We start from the raw sequence: 24448 nt of genomic DNA, 5'->3' as shown, positions 1-24448 counted from the left end.
AAGCAGCGATGCAGGCTGGCATACTTCCCCGTACTAGCCACCAAATTGTGGAACACCCTACCACCTAGATTAATAACAGAACCGTCCTTCCATCTATTCAGAAAAAACTCTAAAACATGGCTTCTCTCACAAGAAGTCCAAGTATCCCGTACTCACCTAAACGTCAACTGCAACTTCTGCACACGTCTACCACTCTCTACCTGTAATAATCTGTCTCAAACAAATGTATCTGTAAGTATTGCGTCTTATCATATGAATAAAAAATGCACCCACGTAATAACCAGACTATATCTAATGTACCATATGTAAAAGTACTGTGGCTTGTATCATATGCACCTGTGAGAAATGCGCTCAGATGCCCCAGAGCTTGGTGCGCTACATAAATAAAGGTGGTCAGCTACTTGCAGATTTAAGATTGGCCAGCTCTCTCCCACAGGTGCTAATATAGAATGCAATCAATAGTAGAGAAAAGCAAGCCAGGAGACCAACTACAGTGTATGGTATTGCAGTAGATCTGTAGATGTACAGACGGGATGGAAGTACTGATCACTACTTAACATCTAGTCTGCATTGTGTATTCATTATGTAAGAGGAAAGAAAGGATGAGACTAAGCAGTGTGGAGGGCGTAGCAGCCAGACAACTGGGCAAACTAGGTGGAATATTGCAGTTTGCAGCCATCACACTTTCAGGGTAGCTTGTAGCAACAGGATGATAAGGTAGAATGTTACAGAGTTTGGGATAAGCTCATGGGTGGAGTACCAGTTGCACAGATGTATACAACCAGCGGGTGACAGAACTAGGTTTACCATAAAAAGAATGTGGCCACGTGATCATGTACATTTTCAAAAGTGTCTGCTCGTCAATATTTATTTGCATTTTTAAAGTGCCCACACAGCCCGCGGGCATCAAGGCACTATTACAGGAATGGTTCTTTTTTGTCTTAGTTGCGTATTTATAACGCGCTTAAATACCCCAGAGCTTTCTAAGCGTGGACCGGGGGAATCAAACCTATGTTGCTTTGTGTCGTCTTGCTTCCAAGGAAAACACGCTGCCGCTGAGCTATCCTCCCGGGACAATATGATGCATCTTCACCAACAAAATAAAATCTAGTTGACACTATGAGATGTAGATACACTAACCTAAACTTTACTGAAAAAACATGGAGTGGACCCAATCCAGTGTTTTACAGTATCAATACTGTAATTATGCATTATGTAACAAGTTAGCATTTTTAAGGATAGAATTGCATGACTGTCTTTTTAAAAGAAATCAAGTTAAGACATACCGGTCTTTGCCAACAGGATATAGTTAGCCTAATGCAAGTATCATCCTCATTACTTCTGGTTTGCAATTATTTAAAAAAGAAATAACTTGTCTTGTCTAGGACTCTCCCACAGGCCTTTAGCTCTTTCAGATTGGAGGAGATGATAACTGCTGCACTCCCTTTGAATTTCAAATTACTATACTACACTGCTTATTTTATGCCTTGTATCCACATATTGGAATGATCACTACTTTATACAAGGCATAAAATAAGTAGTGTTGTATAGCAATTTACTATGCAATTCTGTAGGTTTGCTACTTACAATGCCACAAGTGTAGCACAGCCTGCTATTTAATTACACTGTTCAATGAAAGCATAGCTCTCTGTGCATTCCTCTCTTGACCTCTGGGCTCTCTGCCATCTTTTCTCTGTTCACTGGAAATTCAAAGGGGTTAATGAAGGGAGTACATCGGCTTCCTATCAAAGAATGTGTTCCATTTAAAAACACTCACCATCTCCCAAAAGTTCATCACTTGTCGTATAGCAATTTGAAATTCAAAGGGAGTGCAGCAGTTATCATCTCCTCCAATCTGAAAGTGCGAAAGGCCTGTGTGAAATGTACATGATCAATAAATTGCTGCCTCCCAAATATTTCAACAGGTTTATATATCCCCTACCATTCTTCAAAAAGGGTATCCATAACATTTCAACATCATTCATCTGGCATGTCTTAGAAAACATTTGAGAGTCCTACCTTCCGATACTTTTCCATCTGCTTGTAAAGATCAGGGTCTAGTTCTTGAGATACATCTTTCATCCAGAGCAGTGCTCCTCTGTATTCAGTACGCGATTGTTCCATTCGGTTTACAGTGAGCCAAGTGTCAGATATTGCTCGATACCTAAAAGTTTCCACTTCCTGATAGAGCCTGCACAAAGGACTACGCAACGCCAATCTGAAAAGAAATATATATATATATATTTCTTTTTATTACTGTACACCTGGACTTCACTTAACGTTTCCCCTTTAACATGCCACATTCGCTACGTTTTATGTCTTGCTTGCTTTTTTAATCACACATGGACAATAAATGTTTTCAGACAGGCTCTGCACCACTGTTCCTTCTGAATCTTCAATAAGTGCAGAAATAGTGTGACTTTGAGCAAACATTTTCCATTTGGGCAACTGAAAAACAGGGTAAGCCACTTTCTGAGCATGTCTATTGCGTGAAATACCATCTCTGAATGGAGTGTGGGAAGAACTGCCCACCTCCAACCACTGCAATTCTTTACAAATCAATATAAAAAGGTTACTCTTAGATCATTGTTTTAAAATATAAACAAAAAACAAATCCTTTATATGAAGTTCTAAGAGTTCATAAACCAATCCAACACTTAAATCTGCAACAGTACCTAGCATAAGTACTCCCGTGCAGAGAAAAATACATGCACGTACCACAAAAAAGCATTGTACGCTGTGGCAAACCAGAAGTAAGACTCGGACCAGAGGACATGATTCTACTTTACTTTATTTAGATTAATAGAAAACTCCTCTCTAGGCCTACTGCTAAAAGGGAGTTTCCTTCCCAATATCATAAACAAAAAGGTGTTTGTGAGGAAGTCAAATCACACAAATCCTAAACTGTCCAGCTAGCTGGCCCTTCCACTATATAATAAAAACAAAGCAATGCAGGAAAGTGTTTTCACGTTAGAAGTGGACAATGCCACCTGGCGGAGCCCCTCTACTGTAGCATCCCAGGATACCACTCCTGGCCTGGGCCACTGCAACAGCTTTCAACTGGAGAAATCAAAAAAGTTAAAAATCCAAAGCTATTTCAGGTCTTCTTGTTACAACGGCATGTGATGTATCATGGGATTCAGTCACTTCTCGCCAGGGGGAAACCTTTCTCCTGTGAGGCTAAGGAGGTGAGTCCGCTACATAATACCCTCCCATAGGAGTAGAGGCAAGTGGGATCTCAGTGGGAGAGACGACGCCCCTGGGGACAAGGACTCATGTTCTGATGAACTCCCTAACCAACCCAACTATAGCCCGTCAGTAATAACATCCCTACTAGAAGAAAAAATGAAGAACAAGCTGTCATTTGTTATTGTCATGCAGAGCCCTTGAGTCAACTTGAAAATATATACTTATGTGGCACTGATATAAAGAAAATTCACTAGAGCTGTACCAAGAACAAGCAGGACAGAGAAGAAGGACTGACGTTCTGTCAGGGAAGTCCCACAGCAGACTCCTAAATGACAGGAGGAGACCTGGGAATAAGGGAAGCCCGGGAGATCTGAATCAACCGTGAGGGCGGAGCTGACGGAGATGCACGGCTTCAAGTGCTGAGAAAAAGCTGCAGCGTGATTCCAGACATTTTACTCTTGGGAAAACCCGAATTAGGAAATGCTGAAGGACTAACAAAGTGTCCAAGGAGTGACAGAGAGGGGTAGTTGCGTGACTGAAGCTCCATGGACTTGGGAGTCCCTAAACAACTCTGAAACCACTTGCCTGAAGGCACTGCAGAGCGTGCTGAACGAAGAGGAAATGTAGAGCCAGAGAAGTCAACCTGACAATCACTGACAAAGGCTCAGAGCTAATTGCGAGCCCAGTGATGAGAACCCTGAGAAATAAAGGTAATAGGGAGAGCTGGAGACCCAGGTTGGGGACCAAAAATTACAAATGGGACATACATATCGTTCCAGTAAGGATCAAGTAAGGGAAGGATACAATAGAAGTGAGAATCTTTACTGGAACACTCGCACTCGTCCCAGTAATGACTAAATTGTGGAAAAGAGTGAGAATCATTACTGGAAACATCATGCTTGTCCTAGTAACGACCAAGGGCTGAAAATACAAGAAAAGTCATAGCTATATTTGGAACAGTTCTATTTGGCCTAGTCAGGAAAGGATTGGAATTGAGTAAAGATAAAGCCTCAAGTTTAACAAGAGAAGAAGCGAATTGCTCCAAGAAAAGGGGGGACAGAACCAAATAAAATCACAAGAGAAGAATAAAACAGAGGAAGAACCAACGAGTAAAAGACACTGTTGAGAGATCGAAGAGCCCAAAATCTGAACTATACGACTTTATAAAAGTAGTTACAAAGAACTACCTATGAATACCTTACTAAAGTGAATTTACTGAGAAGCAGCCTACAGGAGAAGGGAGTCATTCTCCACTACCTTAGTTTTTATAGTGGCAGGGACAGGTTAAATTAGTTTTGACAGTGGACATATATTCCCTTTGAACTCACTGACAAGCACCTTGGTTAGTTTTGTTATGTAGGGAAATCCCATAGTTTACGAAAGTCAGGAGTTTTTACTTTTCTTTTAATAAAGAATGTCTAAAAATGGAAGACCAGTGTCCTTGTCCTCCTCCTGACCCGCCACAGTTTATGAAGGGTTCTCAAAAGGTTCCAAATAAAGAAAACTCAGTTCAACAAAGGCTTTAATGCTTGCATCAACAGGGATGCTTGACCTAGCCCCCCTCCAACAATGCTGTATCTTAAGACCCAACTCACTCAATCGAGCATTCACCAGCCAGGGTAGCATGTTGTTGGGGTGGACGTTTGAGGTCCCAACACGGGAAAGTGGTTTACATTCATAAATTGTACTGGTGCAGCTGGATTAGATGCAATGTTGCAACTAAATATGTGTTTTTTTGTGTAGTTAAAAGAATCGGACTAAGTGTTAGTGTGTAGTTTTGGATACATTTTAGATTTGCAATAGGTAGCAACATAACAGCAGAAGCATGGATACAATGTTATTGTGCGATGTACAACTTGTAGCGCTTAGAAGCATGTAACAGGGAGCTTCACACATACAAGCTAGAGAAGCTCGCTGAGGGGAGATAAATATGAGGGGATGAGGTAATCTTGAACATTGTACATGTGGGGATTCAACCATAGTTCATTGGGAAACATGGAGATCATTGTGGGTACATGGTAGACATTGCAGAGAACAGTTTTTGCTTAGTTGGGGTCTGCATGAGCCGCAGAGTCTTTTGGTTTGCAGGAACAGTTTTCGCCTGGCTTGGAGAGTTGAATGAACAAGGTAATGGAAGGGGAGTAGGTAGCAAACCGCATTTGGGAAGCTGGTGATATCACCACAAAGGGCTGAAGGCGAAAACGGAATGAAAGGCCATTTGGTTGGGTTTTATGGCGGGATTGAGTTTGTATATACAAGAATCAATCTTCCTGAGAGCACATAGGTTTGTTGTTCAACGACCAGGGAAGGCGGGTTACATGGTGGGTTGAATTGGGGTTTGTTAATAAAACACATGCGGGTGTGTGCTGATGGCTGCATGATTCGAGATGGTAGTTGCAATAAGGCGACGTAAAATAATCTAGGAAGAAATCATAGGAGATTCCAGCAAGTCTGGGGCATTGAGAATTTTACTGCTGGTTCAAAAGAATTATTGTTTTTCTCCCTCATCTTGTTTTCAAGTGTTTATGAAAAGCCTTGCACATCATGTACTGGGTTAAAGTTTCTCTGGTGAATGGGGCAAGTTAACTGTTGAATTGTTTTGAGTTAATAAACCAATTATATTTTAGTATGTCGTGACTGATTACAAGAAACCACTTTTTGAAGTGAATTGTGTTTTGTTCATATGTCCAATGGGGTTAGAGAATGTAGAGGGATTAGATTTATTTGTATTAGGGTTAGCAAATGGGAGTTTATGGAATGCCTTTGTAAGAGAATATGTGCAATTCTGTAAACCGTTTCAGTGTGTATAAAAGGTTCAACTTTGTTGTGCATGGTAAATAATTGTTAGTTTTCAGCTTCAAGAGGTTGACTAACCCCTTCCGGCTATCATCATGCAATAAATTTGCTTTTCAGACAAAGTGCATTTATTCTCCGTCTGAGCTGTATCTTTGCATTGGAGTCACATTGCTACATTTAGTGACCCCCAATGTGATTTTCAGACTACGTTAAGGATTTCCTGGCCATGCATGCTCAGCTGCAGCTCCCATCTGAAGCAATCAGTTTACGTGCACACCAAGAATGGCCTGTTGGCACCAAAGCGATTGAAGAGCTGCCTGCTGTAACGGCCAAGTTGCTGTGGTGTAGCTGTGCAGGCTATTTGACAAGGCACCGCTTCATAGAGCTTTGAAGGAAGTCCATTTATGTGAGTGCACTTTGAGAAAATCAAGTGGGGGGTACAGGGATGAAGTTCTTTTTTAATTTGTGGGATTGTGCAAGAGGTGTATGGAGTGAGAGAGGTTAATTGAAACACATTAAAGTGAGAGATTTAAGTCATTAAAGTTACTTTTTTGCCACTTTGAGTAAGAATTGCCAATTTATTTTGGCCAATTTTGAAACTCTTGCCACTTCAATTTGCCCCAAATTCGATGCCTCCTAATTTCCTAAACCTATAATTCACTATACAGAAAAATGTGCGTATTAGCATTAATGGCACTGAACTTTAACACACCCCTAAATCATGTGTGCTCCTTTAACAACTATCAAACAAACTATCATTCACTTCTAGTCTGTGGCCAAAGAATTAATGAAATTGCATTTTCCGGAAAGAATCCCTTAAAACACTGCAGCGTTATCTTTTACAGCAGCAAATTACACTGTCTTCTACTGCAAAATCTTACTCCAGTGCCATAGAGCTTTCCTAAAGACCATGGAGTATTCACAAGCCTCATCTGATCTACTCAAGCTTCTTAAATTGCTCTCAATCAACTATGACTTTCAATGACTTATATCCCACCATGTGCGTCTTGCACCAAAACTTAAAACACAATGTATTAGACTGTATTCAGAAACCAACCAACAACCCCTACAATCCGACCTCTGAAGAGGAAACAGATTTCTTTTAAGCATTTGATGACAGATTATTAAGCCAAATGAAAGCTCACCAGCAGCCTTACTTTATTAATAAAGTTGAAAAACGTTTTGAGCTCAATAGAAACACAGGTAGACGGACAAAGAATTGCTAAAATTGCAGGGTAGCAGAAAAACATGTGATTGTATGCACACTCCTAACTTATAGCGGAGAGTGACACACAAGCAGGTGAAGGGCTTTTCCCACAAAGGCTTGAGTTTCAAGTTGCTGAGCCTAAACAAAAACAAATGTAGTACAAAATCAGTTCAAACATCACCACAACACAGCTTATGCCACAAACAGTATTGGACTTACATTTCCAAAAAATAGACTTAATAGGACAGTATTTACCTCTGATGAGAAGAAAAACAGAGGGCCTTTCCAGTAGCCTGCATCATTTTTCCTGCTCTAGTTTTGTCTTGAGATCCTTGCGAACGCAGAAACTTTCCCAATTCATTTTCATCCTGAGACAGGACTGATAATAAAATGCTTATCAAAGTCATACCTTGTAATTTTAGAAGATAAGCTAACAGACGCAATATTTTAGCATTTTACATATCTAAATACACCATTGAATCGTTATAAACAAGGCAGTGTGTTGTACCATAGTAATGTAATGAGTGCTACAGAGCATTTGGTTAACAAGGACTTCTCATGCCCGAAAACAGCATAATATCTTCCAGCGCCTCTTCTGAGATAAGTGCAGTTATAAAACCGCAAACAAATACTCCTGCTCATCTTCACAAGACAGTGGCAGGATCCCAAACTCCACCTTACAACTGACCCTCCAGCACAGAAGATCAATTTAAGTTGCAGCAGCACGCTAGCCCTAAACAGTGGTTCCCGGGCTGGTAATATATGGTGGGTTTGGGAGGGCTAAGATCCACATTCTGACACATGCAAAGGCATAATTCTGTCCAGCTTGACACCAGTACTTGCTACATCAACTACTCTGAGATTTGACTGGTGCACCATGACTTCTTGCCAGTTTGGGACGTCTACTAAAGAAGCAGGACTCTGACAACCGCTTTTCTGGAAGTCTCAACCTTAACTTGTCAGGCACACTGCAGTGTATCACTCCTTGCCATCAACTGCAAATTGCCTTCAGCGTCTCCCCCTCCACACATTTTGAAGGTCAGAAGCACTACCCAATAAGGACTGGAAACAGACCAGGCCAACCTGCAGCTGAGGCACAGTAGCAGAGGGTACCTAGAAATAGGCGTTGTTTGTTTTTCCAGTGCTTTCTGCATACCACTATGATCTAAAGGCATGGACACAATGTGTGAGGGAATTTATTGACAGGTGAAAATATATATTATGTTCTTGTAAAAAGTAATAACCTTTCTCTAGTTTGGTGTGTGGTTCTAACCCAGAATGCCAAAAAAAAACAAAAAACAAAAAAAAAAAATATATATATTTTTTTAAAGTTACGATTCCCAAATGCTACTAAAGGTTGATGGGCTCCAATGCTACGGGTAAAGGCAGATTTTAGTTGTATGTAAAAGGGAGGTGTCACTGAAGCCACTCTTCAACTATTTTTAGGGTGTGGCTATTTAATGGTACGGCTATGTGCATGCTTAATTATTTGTTTCAGAGAAAGGACAACTGAGCATCACACCCCTTCACATGAAAACAGCGATCACATTAAGATGCCTATTGCAGTCCGTTTTTTATTTTTTTTAGCATCTATTGTTCAATAACAAAGTCACAGCATGACATTGGCTTGAACTACATGCCTAGCCATCTACACAGATGCACAATCAATTGCTGGATGCTCCAAAACACAACTGACCTCTGTGGGATGGTTGGATCTTCTCTGTGGTCTTTTTTAGCATACATTTGCAGTTGGTCTTAAATGCTCAACACGGTCCTATCTATAGAAATATTAAATTCACTTGTTTCTGCTGTTCCTTGGGATATTGCTAGTTCATTCAATATGCATAGAAAGCAGTGCTTTCACATTCTAAAAATATACAAATTGCAACCTAACAAAATCTAACTAGCAAAAGTAAGTTTCAAATATCACGTCTAAAAACGTACTTACAGCAAATCCTTCTTTGATACTGTTCAATTACTTTCAGCAACTCCATACCCGTTCTTTGTATGGAATGAAAAAGCTGAAATATAGAAATGCAAACAAATGAAATAGAAGGAATAGGTTAGCACACATTTTATGACCAGAGCAAAGAGTGCATTATGGCTCACTTTCTTTATTGAAGCGCTCAGTAACAGCCAATGAAACGTGCACAATCAATGAAACCTAGGAAAAATATGCAGTTGCTTCCTTTGTAAACAATGAAAACCATAACCGGTCATTAGTGTCCCAATCCATATTGCCACTTTCCTTCAATGAACTCCTCAGTGAACTGGATAACCCAGCCCTTTAAGATGAGTAGTAATTACCCTGGAGATGGACGGGGATGCAGATCTTTCTTCATACATCAATAATCAAAACGACTCAGGTAGTTTGCAAAAGGAAGACTTAATATCAATTATCTAAAACAGGGAGCATAACTAACATCAATGAATTCGCTCGATCCTCTTTCTGAATGCATTTAAGAAAAAACTGAGGATGCATACACAAATCTCGTAATCAATGACATTGTCCTGCGTCACTACCAACATCATCCTACATGGCAAACTACAAAAACCTACAAGTTGGGTGATTGGCTCTGAGTGAACATCAAGTATACGATCCATACTAGTCTAAAAAAGTGCAAATATGTGATTGGTTACTTATCAGGTGGGGCAACTAAGCCCTCCCCCAAAAAAATGACCACATGAACGTCACTAAATACACAACGTCCGATTGGTTTACACAACTATAGGACCCCTAATTATGCAGTCCTCTACAATTGGTTGGCACTCTAACCTCCATCAGTACTTTTCCCATCTATGTCTAGCAGCATGCAGGCTGGCCATCCAGATTCTGGTGAGCTCGCCTTAACCATTGCTTCCCACCAATTAGCATATCAATCTATCATCACTTCAGTGGTCTACTGTCAATTATGCTTTGAAGCTCGGCCTTGAGTGTTCTTAGCTCTGAGAAATTCAGGGAGTGAAAGCACGCTCTGACCTCATGCGTAGGTGTGACCATCTTGTTCGTCCAACTTTATGCTTCCATGTAACTAGAGACCATAGAATCAAGCTTCTAGTGCATTTGAATACTTTATTATTATTACTATTATGTACTATTAGCCGATATAAATTAAAAACTACAAGCTTTAATTTCCCAATTGAATGCCATTCTTTATAAATTTGGTAAATTTACATACAGCCACCTTTTGACTTTTTTCTCACTGAAAGTGATACGTATCATCACTTATGGTTCTGAATCTCGTGTGCCCAAACCATGCATCTTCTGGGATCAACTAGAGGGCAAGTTTTGGTGCTCAGTATTTAACTTACCTAACTGTGTTCCTATTGTTCTGATTCGCTTTGAACTAGGCCTGTTATCTCTGTACAGTATGTTTGCCTGGAAATTGATCTCTTTGCTGAGGAAATCTAATTTCTCTCCACTATAAGAACATTTCTTACATATTGGCGCAATATTTGCTGCAATCTATGCAACATTATCCTAAAAACTGGCGAAATGTGGCTATAAACATTCTCACTGATGCCGATATTACAATTGACCTTCTAATCAACAATCCCAATCGTGCTAAATTAAAACTTTACCAAAGTGACTGGATCCATACCAGAGAATGATGTCAATGTTATAAAGATTGGAATGCTGTACAATTTGGACACAAGAGGTTTAGAACCCCAGAATCATATTTAATTAAATATCCTTCTCATAAATTTAGCGAGGACTATATGAGATTTCGTCTTAATTTATGGCCCACTAGGGACATACAATGTAGACGGAAGCTCTTGGCCTCTCGTGAGAATGTTTGTAGATTCTGTAACCACACTGACTTTCCTGAAACCTTTAAGCATAATGCCCATTGTCCTGAATTGCATGCTCAACGTTGCAAATACTTTGTACATTGTTTTAATTAATCGGGAACCATTGAGAACGAAGACTTCTGGCTTTTAATATTTGGTGCTAAACGAATGTCCGTCAAATTAGCTACTATTGGCTTTTTAAATGAATTAGATCTGAAATAGGCACTAGTTCTAGGTTGTAATAGCCTTTTTATACAAACTGATATATCAATTGTGATTTTTTCAAAATTTTTATTACTTGGAATTTTAGATACTTTTCCTTTTTTGAATGATGTAATCGTTTTAAATTGAAAGGTTGTTTTTACAGCCAAAAAATTCAATTACATTTTAAAAAAAAAAGACCTTTTTCTAATAGACCTCTGACGTTTTCCTTGTTTTGCCTTCTGAACAGGAGCTCTGTTCTTTAACACGATTTGTATCCAATGTCAGTCTACTCCAGTTTGATAAGACCTTGGCTTCTTTGGGTCATCCAGCCTCGTCTGCGGAGACACTTTAAAATTTAGAGTGGGCCATATACCTTTTTTTGCAAAGTTTTGGTGAGGTTTGGTCCAGGAGGGGCAAAGTTATAGGGGGGGGTCCCAAAATTTATTTTTTCCCCATAGACTGAATGGGGAAAAAAGTTTGCTCATGCCTACAGCCCAAACTGCTGGGCGGATTGTCACCAAATTTGCGGCAGGAGCAGCGGCTTGGTCCCGAAAGCGTGCTTTTGTAAATTTGGTGAAAATCCGTCCAGTAGTTTAAAAAAAAAAAATGACCAAAAAGCAGGTCACAAAAAAAAATTTGTGATATCCAAGTCCGGTCCGCGGACACACTTCCCTGTTCGGTCCGCGGACAGTCTCCCGATTGGCTAATCGGCTATTCTTCTCTGAATAGACTTCAGGATAGGGATGGCCTGAGCAACAGGCCTCCTTTCTCCCATTAACTCCTCAGCGAAGTCCCTCTCCTCTGGAGCACCCTGGGTGTCAATGTGGAAATGTTCAGCTGCTCGAGACAGAACTTAATTCAGGAGAGGTTGGTTGTCGACACGGGAGTCGGTAAACGGGGGTTCCTTCTCTACCGGGGAATCTACTCTGTAGGTTTCCGGGTCGTCCTCATCCTCTTCTTGGTCCTCATCATCCCCATAGTAGCCCGTACCAGTTTGTTCTTCCAACATGCCCAAATCTGGATCCTCACAAAAGGATGTCTCTCCTTGATACTGAGAGTAGGGCTGTACATAGAAGGGGTCCGAAGACCGTGTTGGTGTTTCAAACCGGGACTTTTTACTTGGAGGTATAGGATCCCTAGAGCCTAAGGGTGCTGACCCGTCGGGAGTATAAGAGAGAAAGTGTTCAGGGTTTTTTGCGTAAAAATCTGCCAATGATGACATCCTTGCCATGAACCTGTCTATGTCATCACTAGACCATTCTCTAGAACTGGGAATGACCCTTTCTGGAAGTTTCTCTGGCTTATCCTGACTAGACTTGGAGATAGTAGAAGACTTGGACTTGTCTGTCTGTTTATGAGGAGTGGAGTGTTTTACAGGTGTGGAAGTAGGCAGAGGCTGCTTCCTTTGTTGTTTTTCCCCCTCCCCGTGAGTGAAAGAGTGTTTTCCCTGTTTTTTTGCCCTTTCGGAGCCTTTCGACGCCTGGCGTCGAGGTTCGGGGGTAGTGTACCTATCCTTCGAATGTGGAGGTAGCGGCTCAGGAGCCGCCGAAACGCAGTCTGCGGGCACCGACTCCTGGAGTGTGGTCTGGGGATGAAAGTCGGCTTCGTCCTCCGACGATCAAACTTCCGTTACCTTGGGGAGCGAGGCACTCTTGGCAACAGTGGATGATTGCCTGGAGTCATGCGGCGATCTTGATCGAGAACACCCAGAGGACACAGATTCGGACCGTTCTCTATGTGCCTCTTTCTGAGAACTCGACGTGCGCGTCGAGTCCCGGTTGGACTTCATGTGTTTTGTGGAAGTGTTGTGGGAAGTGCTTGTGTCGCCGGGGGTCTTCCCCATAGCCGCCCTGCCGGACGACCTTCCGAGGTCGGGGACTTGCTCGGCTGTCTTTCGACGCCATAATGCCCGCGCCATCCGAAAGCACAGCGTTGCTGCCATCGCTGAAGGCGCCCTCCGCTGCCATGGTCTCTTGACGCCTGGCGTGGTGGGCCCAACACTTGATCGAACGGTCCTTAAGTGTTTTGGGTTTAAACCTACTACACGCTCTGCAGTTCACCTTGGGGTGGTCCCTCGGCAAGCAGAGATTACACGTGGCGTGCCCGTCGACCCAAGGGTACTTGCAGTTGCACTTGGGGCAGAATTGGAAAGGGGTACCCTCCATACGCACCTTGTGGCAGCGGGCTTGTAAGTGTAGGAATATATAAGAATGTACCTATATTCCAAAAGAGTGTAGAGTATGTCCACCCCCCACTCTCCCTACTTGCAGGGCCGAGGCCAGTGGCCTTCCAAGGCCCGGGCCGAGGCCAGAGGCCTTCCGAGGCCCAAATCCATCGTGCAGCTGTCGACGGTCGAATTCTTCTCTGGGCCGGCGTCGAGTGTGGAAGGTCAGTGACTCGACGTTGGGGGTGGAGAAATGGGTAAATTTAACAATATTTAGCAAAAGTATGGCTAAGGCCAGGAACTCCGCGAAATGCTTCCGACCAGTATGGCGGAAAAAAACAATCTGAGGGTCCTAGACGCGTGAGGGATCATGGGTAGAGTGGACGTCACACTAGGGATAGTATTACTGGCACGCCCTGTGTCGACTGCCTTTTCGAGTTTCGAAAAACAAACTGTAATACTCTGCAGCTTCCACTAGATGTCGGCCTATGCACAGCATGTGATCTAAGCAGATTCCACAAGCCTCAGAAATATATATGTGCAACATGATGCTCCAATTTTTGCAAAAACACCTCCATCCATGGCTGTAATCATATCTAAGACATATCTGTTCTGAAGAGCCATCAGTCGTATGGCTCTCATCTCTTCTTTGATAGCATTGAATCCCTTTATAGTAGTGTTGATTGTTTGTAGCAATTCCCATGTGGTAATCTGCAGCCATTTGGTATTTGCTCCAACCTGGATCCTCGGCATAAAAATTGTTGGCAACACTGATGAGGTCTGGCTGAACAGCCTGTGCTCATATGGAATAGCATCAAAAGGTTCAATGTATTTTGCTGAAAAATAGTTCTCCCTCTTCATTCTTCTTATCAGCTCCACAGATCTATTCTTCCTAAATTGAGCATCTGCTTTTGGAAAACTGTCAAGGTGTAAGTCACTTTTTGGAATCGCCAATGCTGGAAAATGGACATTTACTATGGAACAAATTCCTCCCCAGTCTGCAGGCAATCTCATATAAGCCCTGGCTCCACATGCCCAATAGTGATCCATGATCACTGAAGTACCAATGCTCATTCTTGGTGCATCAAAAATTCTATCACAGTTCTGATTTTCTCCAACTTTTCTGGTACCATTGTTTCTGAAGCACAGCTTTGTTTTCTCCAACTGTATTATCTGCAAGGGTCCTCTGTCTTCGACCCAGGTTAGTAACTTGGCAATGCTCTTCCACAGGGGCTTGCATAGATTCAGGATGATCATACACCATCCATGCTCTGCAGATAACCACTCCTCCTTCCCAGCCGTCTGGTGATTACACTGATCCCCAGACCTGCATTTGGCCTCCGTTCTTCCATTTTCGAATTTCTTCTGCAGATTTTCTTGGACTCTCCAGTTTTTTAAAAATTTCCCTCCCATCTAATTCCAGCTCCTTTTACTTCAGGCTTCTCATATCTGATCACATGATTCTTCGTGTGAGCTCCATTTCTTGTCTTTGTGTCTTGGATGTAGTCATCTTCATCTGGATCCATCCATCCATTCAGTTGCCCATTTGAGGTAGGCATCTCGGCCCATGAACTGGCCTCTTGTTTTGCAAAGTGCTATATGCGAAAGACAATGAGCTGTCAGGACATCTATTTCGATAGCTATGAAGATCTTGGACTTTCCCATACTGTAAAGCAGGAGTGCACACACAAAGCATTCCTACTTCAAAGTTCTTCTTCCAACTTCCTTCATATGTTGGTACCATATGTTGTTTCCCAGGTGAGCTGTACTATCCAGGTAATCATTTAGCTCGAAATCATCCTCTTTGGTGCTTCTTTTAGGCCTCATTCTTCTCATGTGACCTTCCATAATCATTTCATGAAGTATGTTAGGATAACTCCTAGCAGGATCAATTATAGGAACACCCATCAGTGCTCCGTGAGTAGGAGTTTCATCCTCTCAACATACCATTTAGGCAAGAAAATGTCTCGCAAAATCTCCTTGTGTGACTGTCTTTTAGGAATCATCCTTGGGTCATTTATCACAGGACCAGGTGTAATTGCATGCTTTATCTGTGTAGGTTCACCCTCTACTAACCTTTTCTCCTGCCTGTCTTGCCAAGCCGGTTTCTTGTGTCATAAAAAGGATCTCTAAGACACTTCTTGCATGTGAATGATTGTTAGTGACACTTATCTCCATTTCAAGCAATTTGTCATCTTTCTTTGGAACAGGAATAACTACATAGGGTCTCGGCTGCCTAGTAATTGCCAAGATTATACCTTCCTTCTGCTCAGGATGATTCACAGGAGTCTTAGCTCCACGTATATCAATTTAGTACGATGTGCGTACTGTGAGTGAAAGCTGGATGATTATGAACAAAATGCAAGCGTAAATGATACACAAATAGGATATCTTGCAGCATCGACTTTGCGGACAACGTGGACGTCTCTCTATATCTGGCATAATTATGTTACTACTAATAGCTCCCATCTTTATTGCCTAGGGAAGGAAAAAGTAACTTCAATACATCAGCATTATGTACTGCTTCTGGAATCTGCTGTCTTGACTCAGCAACTTATCCTCGATCAGATGTCTGCTTACTGGATACCAAGAATCAAACTCCTCAATGTGTCCATGGAACCAGTCTTTAACCAGATGAAATGTGAATGCCTCTCCAGCAAGAAGAAAAACAACTTCAGTAAGGCTAGATAAGTTCAACGACATACACCAGTTCCCAGTCGATTCCTCAAATCTGCCTTAGACCAGATGAAATGATGAATTTCTTTCAGCATGAAACAAAAGTTCAGTCTGACCAGCAACCTCTCGATCTGTCCCTCGAAGGAAAATTTCATTCAGCCTCAAAGTTCTCGCAGAATAAGCGTTTACTTGCAGAATGACACCTCTCAAGACTTCATTTAGTGCTGCATTGTTTCTCGGATCCCTTAGGAATGTAAGCACATCAGTGTGTCTTCCAACAAGACGCGGGTATTCTTCAATCAGGCAATCGAAAACCACACTGACCAGTCTGAGCGTCATCAGCTGATAGGGGCATTTGTCCTTTCCCCACTATACTCTGGTAGCTGCAGAATTCGCTCGATAATTGCGGTGAGCAACCTCCTTACAATGGGACCATTCTTATGATCTTGCAGAAAAACATGGAACACTAGTAGTTCTCCCCACAATAGCCAGATAAATTCACAGAATTGAGAGAAAAAAGTCAAATATGATCCTTGAAACATTGTCCTTGGGCATCACCATGGGCAAATCCAAACAGAAACTCAGTAAGGAATGATTCATGGTGCTGCAACCTATTGTTGAAAATGAACTCAGAATTTGGCATATTTCTCTTCTTATCAAGGCTTAAAAGCATGCCTCAGTCCAAATCAACAAACTCATGTGGCTTTTAGAACAAAAGATCTTCCCTTAAACGTGAAATGACTGCACAGGGTGTTCGAATCAGCTTCCCTCAACTCTTTTACAAGTGGCTAAAAGAGTGTCCCGAAATAAGTCTGATGAAATCTTTTCTTTTACTCGACAGCCTCTGCGTCCTTCTTCCTCGTCAAAGACCTGGTCTATGTTTGCTGAGGTTCTTACCCAATGCTTGTTTCCGAAGAGGGTCAGGGCAGAGGGGTTTCTCCAGTGTAAACCTTGACGTCACCTGCAAAGGTCCAAGCACGTCTGCCTTGCATTCTGACTGCAGACGGCACGACGTCTTCCACAATGAAAAGGCCGTTAAATCTGGGCTTGTGCCACTTCCTTGTGAAATTGCGGATTAGGACCGCATCACGGAGAATAATTTGGGAAGACAAAGATCTTGAACTCCACATGTTGAAGCATCTCCTTCTGTGTTCTGTACTACCCCACATGCTTTTCGCCATAGCTGGCCTGAAATGTCCGAAATACTTTGAGTCATGCACGCAAGATAGTCACGTAGCTCCATTCCTAACGGTTCTGCTGTTCGCGGACCATCACTTCTAACTCTGGATAGAGGCGTGAGGGGTGTCCTCATCGGTCTTCCTGTCATCTCATGGAGGGTGAGATGGTGGTCCGAACCTGGTTGGTTTCTCAATGCATTTAATGCCAGTGGTAGGCAATGTAACCACCCTTTCATCAAGGTAAGCGTCAACTTGGCAATCTTCTTTTTAAGCAGGCCGTCAAGCCGTTCACAGATCCCATTTCCTTGTGGATGATAGGCTGAAGAAAATGTGTGCTTTATATCAAGGAACTGTAACGCTCACCAGGTATCCACAGGGATGTCACTCAGCCTGTTCAGACCTCTTACGACCTCAAACCCTTCCCTGGAGTCTACTCGACTGGAGACTGGGCCTTGTTTTCTTGGAAAGTGTGCTCTCCGTCCTGCTTTCAACGCAGGGGCACATTCATTGATGTGGGCTCGTTGCTGCCTAGTTACTTCACTGGCAAGAGTCAGACAGGTAAGTATAATGAGTCTTTTGAACAGTTCTCCAACTTCATTCCTTTCCTTCCTTAGATGATGGCCGGCGTCCGGGGATGGCGTCGTGCTGCTGAGATGAGTAGCGCTGAAGATGAGTGAGAGCGCGATGCGCGAGTAAGCACGGTATGCAGCGCCTCTAGATGTTTCCACGCTAACCTGGAGTGTCTTTTCCCTCTAGCAGATGGATGAGAAGTTCCGGAGACAGAGTTCCACCTGAGCGGCTGGGATTCAGGTAAGCGTTTGAAGCTCGTACAGTCTTTAAAAATAAGCGAATATTTGCTGAATGCTTACTAATGCCGTTTTTCTGTTCTTTTCTCTTTTCCTTAGGAAGCGGTGTGCCGGGATGGGAATGACATCGCCGAAGATGCCAGCAGAACAGAAGAAGCGATGAATGATGGACAGAAGCACCGCAAGGTAAGGCTGTTCCTAACGGTGTTCTTGTTCTTGCAGGAGCTGAGCACAGAAGAAAGATGCAGGCCTACTGGAGACCGATCCGAACACGGTGAGTGTCACGCTGAAGGTGCAGAAAACACAAAGCATGTTTCTCAGCCTGGGCGTGGCTTAAATAGTCTCTGGGTATCCCAGGTGTCTCTGGGCTGAAGCACACCCAAAGACTAGACTGCACATGCAGTTCTGGGAAGCGAAATATGTGGGGGCATCCATCGTGTCCTCATCAAAGCACTACAAATCGAACCCCCAATGTTATCCTATGGGAGTGAGTGAGTCTGGTGCCACAAGCGCCAAGTCTGACTCCAAGTGGGTCTTTGGAGGGATGGAGAGGCCCTTGAGGGCCATGTAGGTGATCGTGGCCTGGCTCCAGCCCGACATCTTGGAGGGCTGGGGACATAAGGGGCAGGAATCATGACATCACTCCTCCCCCCCCCCGCACCTTTCCTCCTAAGGCCCCTCTCAAGTTGGCTCTTCCGTCTGGTCCTGGTTTGTTTGGATGGTTTCGATGAAATCGTCTAAGCAAGCGAGGTGCATGGATGTACTCACAAGGCTCCCATGTCCTGTCTTGTGGACCAAACCCCTTCCAGTCTACCAAGTAGTATGATTTGGATCTGACGTACATTGAATCCAGGATGTCCTTCACTTCGAATGTTTTCTCCCCGGCGACTACTGCTGGCTGCGGTGGCGTTGCTACCCGGGTCCCAGGTTGAACAGGTTTAAGGAGAGACACGTAGAACACAGGATGAATCTGCATGTTTGACGGCAAAGCTAGTCTGACCGCCACAGGATTTATCACGGAGGTGACGGTGAATGGACCCAGGTATCTTGGACGGAAAGTTCGGGTTAATGGACACGTGTTTAGACACCAGCCAGACTTTGTCTCCCGCTTGGTAGTTGGGGGCCTTTGCTCGGTGTTGATCAGCAAACTTCTTTTGGCGATTCTCAGCTTGAAGTAGGTGTTCAGCTGCCCTTTTAAAGGTTTGAGAAATGGTCGTGTGCAAAGTTTTGACTGCTGGCATTTCCAGGGTTGTAGGAACATCCAACTCAGAAGTACGTGGTTGCCTGCCATACATGGTATAAAAGGGTGTCTGCCCAGTGCTGGTGTGTAGGGAATTATTATAAGCATATTCAGCTATCCATAATAGGTCGAACCAGCTTTCTTCAGCTTGGTGTAAAATGCAATGCATATACTGCTCTAGCGTCTGATTTGTCCTCTCAGTTTGACCATCCGTTTGGGGATGGTGACTGGTGGATAGCCGGATGTCGATCTGGGCCATAGAGCAGCATTTTCGCCAGAAGTTAGATACAAATTGAGTACCTCGGTCTAAAACTGAAGGAAACCCATGGAGCCGTACGATGCCTTCAAGAAATACCTTTGCCAGAGTAGAAGTATTTGGGAGCCCCTTAAGAGTAATGAAATGTGCCATTTTTGAAAATAGGTTCACGACCACAAGAATAGTGTTAAACCCTTGACTGGGTGGTAAATCAGTAATAAAATCGAGGGACAATGTGTGCCAGTGTGCTGGTGGGATTTCCAATGGTTGTAACAGCCCAGCCGGTTTCTGCTTGGATGACTTGTTTTGAGCACACACTCCACAAGATAGGATGAATTGGATAATGTCTTTATGCCACGTGGGCCACCAATAATTTCGTTTTACCTTGGCTAGGGTTTTAGCGATTCCGGGGTGGCCCTCGATCAAGGAATCATGATAACCGGACATGACTTGTTCTCGTAGTTCTTGGTTTGGTAAGAATAAACGATTCCTGAAGTAGGGCAACTGATCTTTTATCATGTAATGTTCTCCTTGAGCACTCCACGGTTGTAATTGCTCCGGACTCATCAGGTTTTGGATTTCTTCATGTAATTCTGAGTTATGGTTGCTGTGATTCCTAGGAGCTTGTCACTCGGGGTGATTGCTATTGGGTCAGGGGTCCAATACCCTTGCTCTTCCACCCCCATGTGGGAAAGGGCATCGGCCTTCCCGTTTTTTTTTACCCCTGGTCGAAATGTAATCACGTAGTCATATTCAGCAGAAAAGAAAAAGAACCCAATGTAGTTGTTGTGAGGATTGGGCCTTTGCCGTTTTTAGGTACTGGAGGTTCCGGTGGTCAGTTATTACGGTAAATGTGTGTCTGGCGCCCAAGAGGTAGCGCCGCCATGCCTTAAAGGCTGACTTAATGGCCAGGAGTTCTTTGTCTGCGATACCCTAATCAAGTTTGGGGGGGGGATAAATTTACGCAACCAGAAGGCAACAGGGTATAACTGGCCCGTTTCGGGGTCCTTTTGTGAGAGGACGGCTCCCATAGCCATGCTTGAGGCGTCCGTTTCCACCAGGTATGGGAGATCAGGGCGAGGGTGGCGCAAGATTGGGGCAGATGTGAATCTTGCTTTGAGTTCCTGGAAAGCTTCCTCGGCTTCTGTTGTCCACTGGAACTTTTTGTTGCTTTTCCTTAGCAATGACGTGATGGGATGCACGATTTGCAAAAATCCTGGGATGAACCGGCGGTAGAAGTTTGCAAAACCCCAGCATACTTTGAACCCCCTTGAATGAATTTGGGGATGGCCAGTTCAGGATAGCATCTACCTTGTGTACATCCATTCGGATTCCATTCCGGCTGGGAATAAAGCCCAGGAATTCCACCTCGGAGACGTGGAATGAGCACTTTGAGCTTGGCGTAGAGCTGGTGTTGACAGAGTTTCTCCAATATGGATCGGACGTGTTTAACATGGTCCTGCTTTGATGCGGAATATACTAGAATATCGTCAATGTACACTAGAGCACAGACATCAATCAATTCCCGTAGGACATCGTTCATGAAGTATTGAAATGCTGCAGGCGCGTTGCAAAGGCCAAAGGGCATTACTTGATATTCGTACAAGCCGTATTTGGTGCGAAAGGCAGTTTTCCATTCATCCCCCTGTTTCACGCGAACAAGGTGCTATGCCCCCCTCAGATCTAGTTTTGTATAGATTTGGGCATCTTTGACTTGATCAAGCAATTCAGGGATCAGTAGCAGGGGATAGCTGTTTTTTACGGTAATCTGGTTCAGTGTGCGATAGTCGATGCATGTTCTCAAGTCCCCCTCATTTTTCGGTACGAAGAATAGAGGACTGGCTGATGGGGACTTCGAGGGACCATTGAACCCGTTGGCCATGTATTGGTCAAGATAAGCCTTCAGGTGCTGGTTTCCTGGTTCTGTGAGTGCGTAAATTCTCCCACAAGGGATTTGTGCGCCGGGTATCAGGTCGATTTGGCAATCGTATTGTCTGTGCGGTGGCAGGGTATTAGCCTGTTCTTTCTGAAAGACATCTTGAAAGTCCTGGTATTCACTTGGTAGGGTGCCGATTGCCACAGTCGCAAGCGTGGAGGTTCTGGTGTCTATTGGTTGTTTCTCTTGGCGACAACATGTGTGGGTGCAAGTCTCGGGAAAGGCCAATTCTTTTGCTCGCCAATCGATTCGAGGATTGTGAACTACCAACCATGGCATTTCCAAAATCAACCGGAACTGTGGTGCCTTAATGAGGTCGAAAACGATAGATTCTTGGTGTCCATCCTGGCACAGAAGGGTTAAAGCTGCAGTGCATAGGGATACTGGACCAGAAGCTATTTCCGTGCCATCGACAGTGGTAACAGTGTCGGTGGTTGATTTAGGGCGTAACGGAAGCCCCATCTTTGCCGCAAGATCCTGGTCGATGTAATTCCCAACGGCTCCACTGTCAATGTACGCTCTTACTGCTTGCATCCAAGATGGTTGTTGGTGATTGATCAAGACCACAAAATGGGAGGTCTGTAGTTCACTTACTTTGCTCGACAAGTGGACTCCTACACTTGCCGGGTGGGGAGTTTTCCGATTCCTTGATGGTAATTTCCTTGTCCGTGGCCCCTACCGTCCTCCTCGGTGGCTTCACAGGGCACTCTTTAAGGAAATGACCTGACCTTCCACAGTACAGACATAACTGCTGCTGTCTCCTTTTATCCCTTTCCGCTTTAGTCAAGGGGGATCCAACCCCCCCCCCCCCCCCGAGTTTGATTGCTTCTCCTGAACCTTCTGTTGTGCGGGCAATATGGTCCTATGATCCAGTTGAACAACAAGGTCAATGAATTCTGAGTAGTCTTTCGGGGGGTTCACTATTTGTGCGAGAACATCCTTGAGCTCCCCCCACAACCCCTGATGAAATAACATGGTTCTCTTCTCCACTGCCCATTATGCTTCAACTATGAGTCTATCGAACGTGGCTATGTATGTTAATAGGTCTTGATTCCCTTGGCGTACGGACAGAAGTTCATTGTCTAATGCCCGCCCATGAGTACGACAGGCGAACAGCTTTTCCATCTCCTGCTGAAAGCCCCTGAAGTCATGCAGCAAAGGATCGTCTTGGGCCACAAAGGGTACAGACCAGTCCACGGCGCTACCACTCAGGTAGGATAGCACAAAAGCAACCGTGATTGGTCATTCGGAAAGGCGCCTGGTCTACAAAGGAAGTGCAGGCGGCACCGGTTCATGAACGTTGCAAACCTCTTGGGATCCCCGTAAATCATTTGGGTGGGGCCAAGGGGACTGCCCCAAGGAAGGGTTATCTGAACGGGATTGGCTGGTGGTGCTGGAATCGAGGGCACGCTTCCCGGCAATGGTGCATGCCCTGCTTGTGACTGGAGAAGTTGCCGGCTTAAATTATCAGTGCGTTCTTTGGTTACCATCAGCTCTCTCCTCAGGGTGTTGGTCTCCTGCCTGGCTGCATGTACTTCGGAACGTAGCTGCCCCAACATGTGGGCTAACTGGTCGGTTTCTGATGTTTCCATGACGCCCAGGTGGATTTTGATGTGAGGCTTTGTTTTCTGTAATGCTCACCTGGTATCCACAGGGACGTCACTCAGCCTGTTCTGACCTCTTACAACCTCGAACCCTTCCCTGGAGTTTACTCGACTGGAGACTGGGCCTTGTTTTCTTGGAAAGTGTGCTCTCCGTCCTGCTTTCAGCGTAGAGGCGCGTTGATTGATGTGGGCTCGTTGCTGCCTAGTTACTTCACTGGCAAGAGTCCGACAGGTAAGTATAATGAGTCTTTTGAACAGTTCTCCAACTTCGTTCCTTTCCTTCCTTGATGATGGCCGGCGTCTGGGGTTGGTGACGTGCTGCTGAGATGAGTAGCGCTGAAGGTGAGTGAGAGCGCAGTGCGCGAGTAAGCGCTGTATGCAGCACCTCTAGATGTTTCCACGCTAACCTGGAGTGTCTTTTCCCTCTTGCAGATGGACGAGAAGTTCCGGAGACAGAGTTGCCCCAGAGCGGCTGGGATTCAGGTAAGCGTTTGAAGCTTGTAAGTCTTTAAAAATAAGCGAAGATTTGCTGAATGCTTACTAAATGCCTTTTTTTGTTCTTTTCCCTTTTCCTGACACCGCCGAAGATGCCCGCAGAACAGAAGAAGCAATGAATGATGGGCAGAAGCACCGTAAGGTAAGGCTGTTCCCAACGGTGTTCTTGTTCTTGCAGGAGCTGAGCGCAGAAGAAAGATGCAGGCCTACTGGAGACCGGTCCGAACACGGTGAGTGTCACGCTGCAGGTGTTACGCTCACCTGGCTCCCACAGGGGCGTCGGTCGGACCCGGACTGCTGCGGCCTCCACCCACATGATGCGTAGTGCAGCGATGACTGACTGGATCTGCCCTCCTAATCTTGTCTGCTTGGCCCGTATAAATATTCTCCTACAAGTGGACAGATGGATTTAGCCACTTGTGGATTCAAGTGATAGCACCCTCACTGTCCTCCCCACTAATCACCTCTGAAGCGCCCTCTCAGCAATCTCACCTTATATTCTTGAAGAATGAGCCCTCCATCCTGCGAAGCACGCAGGGGCGCGTTGATGACCAGTTACTTCACTGGCTTGAAGATATTGGAAGAGTTGTAGACAAATCCTGACTCCAAAAGATCCTGGTGAAGAGCCGTAAGTATATAGTTCGAAAGAGTTCAAAATGTCTAGAATTCACTCCTGTCCAATTCCTCTTTTATCTTGCAGCTTTGACCCAATAAGAAGATTGACAGCTGAAAGCGCTCCGGTAAAAGTCTGCGTTACCCAACATTGTCCGGTAAATAATGCCAAGGGTTAACCTTGCTGCTTTCTCCTTATCTTACAGGTGCGGCATAAGAAGATGTGGCGTGCTGATGAATTATACCTCCGGCGGTAAAATCAGGTAAGCATATGGCGGCTAAAGAGATCATCT

At 44.2% G+C, this 24448-nt stretch overlaps 1 protein-coding gene across 9 annotated transcripts in view; it reads right to left on the bottom strand.

Moving 5' to 3' along the window:
• ICA1 (islet cell autoantigen 1) overlaps positions 1-24448 on the bottom strand; it is a 1066176-nt gene that overhangs the window by 886985 nt on the left and 154743 nt on the right. For all 9 annotated transcript variants that reach the window (XM_069648510.1, XM_069648512.1, XM_069648515.1 and 6 more), the window contains 3 exons: positions 9141-9213; positions 7448-7571; positions 2020-2218 (listed from right to left, as the gene is read on the bottom strand). In XM_069648510.1, coding sequence (XP_069504611.1) covers positions 2020-2218; positions 7448-7571; positions 9141-9213 — 396 coding nt within the window. The remainder of the gene's footprint in view (positions 1-2019; positions 2219-7447; positions 7572-9140; positions 9214-24448) is intronic.

Source organism: Ambystoma mexicanum, chromosome 2q (assembly GCF_040938575.1).
Source record: "Ambystoma mexicanum isolate Mex_15411 chromosome 2q, UKY_AmexF1_1, whole genome shotgun sequence".
Taxonomy (NCBI): Eukaryota; Metazoa; Chordata; class Amphibia; order Caudata; family Ambystomatidae; genus Ambystoma; species Ambystoma mexicanum.
This window is presented reverse-complemented; position numbering and strand designations above follow the sequence as displayed.